The 7161-nt window shown below is 35.8% G+C and overlaps 1 protein-coding gene across 1 annotated transcript in view; it reads right to left on the minus strand.

Moving 5' to 3' along the window:
- NRK (Nik related kinase) overlaps positions 1–7161 on the minus strand; it is a 213448-nt gene that overhangs the window by 19500 nt on the left and 186787 nt on the right. The window contains exons 22-24 of the mRNA XM_006871057.1: positions 6967–7122; positions 4526–4669; positions 1270–1428 (exon numbers count right to left, since the gene is read on the minus strand). Of these exons, the coding sequence (XP_006871119.1) occupies positions 1270–1428; positions 4526–4669; positions 6967–7122 (459 nt within the window). The remainder of the gene's footprint in view (positions 1–1269; positions 1429–4525; positions 4670–6966; positions 7123–7161) is intronic.

Here is a 7161-nt window from a genome sequence, read left to right on the forward strand (position 1 = left end):
ATATGTTCTTTTTGACGATGAATGCAACACCATTCCTTTTCAATCTGTCATTCCCTGCATAGTAAACCATGTGGTTATCAGATTCAAAATGGCCAGTACCAGTCCATTTCAGCTCACTAATGCCTAAGATATCAATGGGTTTTTTTTGCTAGTACCTCCAAGTTTCCATGATCTGACTTGGAGGGAAGTCATGATACTTAAAACCAGAATAAATAAGTGTGGTCATTTGATGCCTAAATTATCTCAGTATCAAACTCTTCCTTTAACAATGTGTGCGTGTGTGTTGGAGGGGTTGTGTGTACCTATACTGGGGAAGCCACTTTATATGTAGAACAGAAACAACCAGTCTGAGTGGGAATATTGTTGCAATTCATATAATGGGTCTCTAGCTATCTCCCATATATGTCACTACTTCTATTTGATGGGATGATTAGTAAAAAGAGAAAGAAGAAAAAGAAGACTGAGAATACAAGGGATTTATTTATTTTTTTAAAAAAGGAACATAATGGCATGACATTACTTCACAGTTTCTTACAGCTGAGGGCAAGGTTCTGAGACCTTAGAATAACTCTATTTCACAGTGGATGGTTGTGAAGAGACAGGACATGTGAAAACACTGTAATCAGACAAGAAATATCTGGTAATTATACTCATGAACATAAACAATGTGAGAATTTTCTTGTAAACATGTTTTGTTTTTTTTTTAAGTCAGTAGTAAGAGGGATTTTCCAATTAAAAATAAAAGGAACTCTACTTTTATTTCTAAGGAGCTCTGGTAGCGTAGTGGTTACGAATCGGGCTGCTCCCATAACTATTTACAGCCTCGGAAAGCCTGTGTAGGGTCGCTATGAGTCGAAACCGACTCCATGGCACATAACAACAACAACAACTTTTATTTCTATTTGAAGGAAAGAGAACATTTTCTAAAATCTCCTTGCAGGTTGCTAAGGATACATCAAGAACATTGAAGCTATCTAGGGGCAGGGGAAAATATTTGTTTATCTTGACTATCTAGAGCATCTGGAAAGGGCAGGAAGGTGATAGAGAAAGCGATACTTATCTTCAATACTATTTCAATCAACATTTTCTCAATAACATGAATGATTGTAACATAAGTGACTTAGACAATGTCTCAATGAAATCCACTCATCTTTGTTTTTGAAGTTGCAAATTCTTTTCTTCCACTACTTTCATTATCATGATGAAAGTGAATAAATGAAAGGAAGCACAGTTCATACAGATATAATGTAGACATGCAATGGAACTTACGGACACTGAAGTGTTCACAGCCTGTCAACTTATCAATAGCTTTGCAAGCTTCTTCTGTCTTTAGCATTTCCTCTTGTCTTCTTTTACTTTCTGGATCATCATTCAAAATCTTGTTCCTCAGCCAGGTCAAATGATACACCCTAAGTCTGTTCTTACGGCCTGAAAGATATGAAAAGGTGCTGTTATTGTGTTTAAGTGCCGTCGAGTCGGTTTCGACTCGGAGAGACTCTGTATAGAGTTTTCAAGAAGCAGCTGGTGGTTTTAAACCACCGATCTTGCAGCTAGCAGTTCAGTATTTATCCTACATGTTTCATATATTAGAAGAATTAAAGAGTAAAAGGTATTTTGCATTTTTAACCAATTACTTGCATTATAGTAAAAATCATTAGAAGGTACATTGCATGAATGCCTTCCCTTCTGTTTGGAAATGTGATAGCAAAGTCTTTTCTGGATTCCAAAAAGAAAGTCACTTCTTATCTCTCAGTCCTCCTGTTAAATATGGATGTAGTACACACTTTTAGAGCAGGTTAAGACATCTCTGTGCAAACAACAGAATTCCCATCCATCCATTTTCACTTTGGCTTTTCTCTAAGTTATGCCCCATTTAGGGTTCAGAAACCCATAAAGTGTCCCAGGTATTGTCCATACATCTGTAAGTGTTAGAGGGGTGTGTACTTGTTTGGACATTCAAAGCCAGAGGGATGGGGCATTTGTGTTCTGTCATTCAGGCATGCTTAAAAAATAATTGTATTATTTTTCTTATAATCCAATTTATCTTTAATGCTAATTTTTATAATAAATCTCATCAAATGTTATAATTTATTTAGGAAAACTAGGGTATTAAAATTGAACATTTCATTTTATTTTTAAAGTCATGTTTAGGTTTAGTTTTACAAGATTTCTAGGACCAACAATAGGAATATTATGAGATCAATATGTTTTAATATAACATTTTGAAACTCACAACTCAGACATCTATGTCCATTATCATTCTTTTCCAAAACGTTGAAATAAGTATAAGCTTTAAATTACTGTAAAATCTTTCTAGATTGATATTCTCAGGATAATTGATGCAAATAAATTCCACATTTGAGAAAAATTCAAAGATTAAAGGTTATATTTGAGTTAGAGAAAGCTGGGTAGTAAGTCTTTAGGTTACCCAGATGTTTTAAAAACTGTTTCTCTTGTATACCTCAAAGAATTTACATGCCTGACAATTAAAGATGGCCAATAAATCATAGACTGAGAATACCTATAGAGGATGTTCTTTAATAAAACGTTGAAGCAAAATCATATTTGGGAATATGCATGATCGTGTACCACATGATTATTGAGTATAGACAGGGAGTATGTTGTTGTTGTTGCTAAGTGCCATCGAGTTGGTTCCGACCCATAGCAACCCTGTACAGGGTTTCCGAGGCTGTAAATCTTTACGGGAGCAGAACGCCTCATCTTTCTCCCGCGGAGCAGCTGGTGGTTTCGAACTGCTGGCCTTAAGGTTCACAGCCTTATTCGTAACCACTATGCTACCAGAGCTCAGGGAGTATATAAACTCATAATTGACTGTGATTTATGTATGAATCCTAAGCTTTTTTTTTTTTTTAAAGCTTTTCTCTCCTCTTGTCAGTGATCTTTCATTTTAAGAAATTGTCATGAATGATAGTGTTTTCCTGACACCAGCTACTGTTTAGTAATCACTATCATTATTAATAAGGAGCTCTGGTAGCATAGTGGTTACGAGTCAGGCTGCTAACCTCAAGGTCAGCAGTTTTAAACTACCAGTGGTTCTGCAGAAAGAGGATGACGCTTTCTCCTGCTGTAAGTTTTACAGCCTCGGAAACCATATACAGGGTCGCCATTAGTTGGAACCGACTCCAGGACACGACACCTAACCACCAACCACCACCATCATCATTAATACCCGTTTACTTGCACTCTCATATTCAAAAGGCCAAGTTCTGACAACCCAAAACTAAAAGCTCAACCACTATGTGAGAAGAATGTGGAGGATTCTGGAGCCCCATTCTTGCTTCTAACCCTGTCTCCAGGCTCTTGTAATAACTTATTGTTCACTTTGTTCTTTGTTGCTTCCACTACATCACAAGGAATATATATGTGGTTGTTGGTGGTTAGTCATGGGCGAATGGGTGGTTGAGCCGTGAAGTTGTAGGACATTACTTAAAAAACAACCTTCATTGATACAAATGGTGTCATTTTTCTGATTCTTAACCTTGGCTATGTGGATTACAATAAAATTTCCAGGCATCAAAGTTGAGTCAGGCTCATTGAAGTAGGATGAAAGCCTGAAATCACTGACCTGAGATAATCTTTAAATCTTAAACCTAAAATACCCACTGAAGTCGTCTTTAAACCAAACAATTGGTTAGTTTAATTAGTAAAGAAGGGCTGGACAGAGCAGTTGTTGTTGTTGTTATGTGCCGTGGAGTCGGTTCCGACTCATAGTGACCTTGCACAGGGTTTCTAAGGCTGTTAGTCTTTACTGGAGCAGAACGCCTCATCTTTCTCCTGCAGAGCAGCTGGTAGTTTCAAACTGCTGACCTTGCAGTTCGCAGCCCGATTCGTAACCACTACGCTACCAGCATAGAGCAGAGACTCTTTTAAAGAACCATCTGTGTGAAATCAAATTGACAACAGCAACTAGAAAGTTTACATAGGAAACTTGGGGGTTAGTGAGTTTATGTTCACAGGGGAAGAACAGCTTAGGAAAGGAGGGTGAGAATGGTTATACAAGTTGAAGACTGTCATTAATGTCACTGAATTATACACGTAAAAATAGTCAAATTGGTGTAGGTTCTGTTGTTTGTACTTCAACAGCAGAAACAAATACAGAATAACCTATTTAAAAAAACAAAAACAAATCAGGCTTGACACTAAGAAGTTAGTTGAAATTGTAAATGGTGGTGGTGGTATGTGCTGTGGAGTCTGTTACAACTTGTAAGGACTCTCTATGGGGTTTCTAAAGCTGTAAATTGTCATAGGAGCAGAAAACCTTATATTTCTCCCACAGAGAAGCTGGTTTCCAACTACTGACCTTGAGGTTAATAGTCCAACTCATAATCACTACGTTTCCAGAGCTCTTCGAAATCGTAAATAGAAAAGAAAAACACAAATAGTAAAATCTGGAGACCCAGTTAAAGGTCTCCTATGAACACTTTCACCTGAGAAAATCTTTAACCCAGTTTGCAACCTAATTAATCTACATAATTAATCAGTTAATTTTAGTTCTCAAACAAACCAGAGATGGTAATCAGCAAATTGAGTGGCTCTACAACTTGAATTTGACGGAATGGTCTTCGCTTTATGAGTTTAGTAATGTCTGCCTTTCCACTTCTGTCCATCAGATAGAGATTCGATCGGGTTCCCAACAGCAAATTCACTCCTGTTTGTATTAAAAACAAAACAAAACAAAAAAACTATATTGACTCAGATCGTATATTTAGTATTATATTTTTATGTTAGTTATAATATTAGTATTATAATTTATGTTAGCATTTTTTTGCTATTGCAGTGTCCTAATCTAAAGGCGATTTTTTATTATTCAGGCGAATGTTAACCTCATTGTGTAATTGTGAACTCTGACAATAAAACAATTTTCATTCAAATACACTAAAAAATAGAGGCTAATACACTCTAGCAATATTCTTTTGTCTGTTGTCTTATGCACTGTTCCACACATAGAACTCAGCAATCTTAACTAGTGTCACCAAATTTATCAAAATAAATCAATCCTGTTGAAAGTCACTATTAAGTAGTAATGCTGTTTAGTATATACAAAGATTTCAATTTGTTGATTTCTCATTGCAAAGGATTTTAAACTAAGTATTTAATAGTTTTATAGTTGTTGTTGTTGTTGTTGTTAAGTGCCATTGAGTCGGTTCAGAATCATAGTGACCCTATATAATATTTACAAGGAGCAGCTGGTGAGTTTGAATGGCTGACCTTGGGCTCAAATCGACCTGTGCTCCAGTGCTTATCCTACAGCGCCACACCAGGACTCCTAGTTTTACAATAATGAAATGTAAATTAACCGTTTTTAATTGAGTGATTATAGGCTAATCCACACACTTTTAAAACCTATAATATTGCTAAATACCCATAAAATTAGTTCATACATTCATGTATATACGTTCATACATTCTTATTTGCAGACTGGACTAATTTCTTCAAATATAAGCACTGTTTAAAGACCAAATGAAGGACTGAAATAGGAGATAGGGCTCAAATTAAAATACACTTCAAACCACTGTGGATTTTTTCCCCCATAAACTTAGATGCAGGAGTAATATAACAGGACAGTAATATAACAGGAATATATGCAATAATATAACAGGACAAAAATTTACTGTCTTCCTTTTACTTGGAACATATTTGATCTCTGAGTAAAAGGAGAAAAAAAGTGTCTCAGTCTTCATTTTTTCCACTCTATCCTCCACCAGTTCTTCAAATCATGGCCAACTGCAAGTTTAGGAATTGCATGACAGGAGAATCATAGAGGGAGGGGAAGATGCAGTCAATTTTGAAGACTTTTTTTTTCAAAAATATAAAATCATAAATATCAAAATCAGTTACTAGACATTAACTACAGCTCTGGGTCATTGCCGGATTGACATGTTAATGAAGTCAACTTTTCTTTCTTGTTATTTGGTATATTATATTAGCAAAACCTTGCGAATGACATGCTTTTCTCACTTGTTTGACTCATGTAATTTTAATGTTTGCTATACAGCTCTATTTTTAATTTAAAATTCTGACCTTCATTCAGTCAGATATTAAGCAAAATCTGTGTTGGAGGTTGGCATTTACTTTGGATTTCTTCTCTCAATAAACTAATTTACTCTGTTTCACTTCTGATTCAAACTGACTTGAGGTAAAATGGAACCTTGGTTGTGTTGTGCTTAAAGCACTTGGCTGCTCACCAGCTTCTCCTCAGGAGAAAGATGTGACAGTCTGTTTCCAAAAAGATTAACGGTCTTGGAAATCCTATGGGGCATAGCTACGCTGTCCTATAGAATTGCTATGAGTTAGAACAGACTCCTCTGTAGTCGGTTTGTTTCGACGTAAAATATTGTTTCAGCACTATCGATGAGGCTATAATTCTGAGAGAAAGGATTGAAAAAGTCTATCAATGTTATTATACAAGGAACTTTTCCCACAAACTCTAATGACTAAGCAAAAACAGTAGCCTTTAAAAATCATCCTTGTAATACATCATTATGTATCATATTCTGAATAGTTCTCTAACTTAGAAATACTAAGTTCACCACATAACTATTTGTTGTTTTGTTGTTGTTGTTGTGAAGTGCTGTCAAGTCGGTTCTGACCCATAGCGACCCTGTATAGGGTTTCCAAGGAGCAGCTGATGAGCTTGAAGCACCAACCTTGTAGTTCAAACAGCTTTGCAGTCTAGCACATTAACACATAGTGCAACACCATAACTATAACTACTTTGTAACTATAACCTACTCCAATTTTGTATTTTAGCCAAGGTTAAAAAGAAACAGAATTAAGAAGGAAGGGGGAGTAAATTCAAACAACTATTGACTTGCACTAAAAAAAAAAAAAGATCAGCTAAACCAATTCTGAGCAAATTAACTTTTCAAAGTTTTACTACATGGGCGAAAAAAAATGTGTGAAGCAAACAAACAAATGCTTTGGTTTTAAGAAATGAAAACTCACCCCACAAAGAACCACAGCAGATTTCAGAAGTGAATTCCTTTTCATACATGTGGATTAGTGGTTTATTACACGCTGATGAAGCATAGAGTGGGTTAACATTGATATCAGAGGGTTGCTTCGGTAGTTCCTCAGGTACTTCCACTAATCCGGCATATGCTGGAAAAAGTAAAAAGTTATTGAGAGAAATTATTTGTT

The sequence above is a fragment of the Chrysochloris asiatica genome, unplaced genomic scaffold, assembly GCF_000296735.1.
Source record: "Chrysochloris asiatica unplaced genomic scaffold, ChrAsi1.0 scaffold00159, whole genome shotgun sequence".
Classification (NCBI taxonomy): Eukaryota; Metazoa; Chordata; class Mammalia; order Afrosoricida; family Chrysochloridae; genus Chrysochloris; species Chrysochloris asiatica.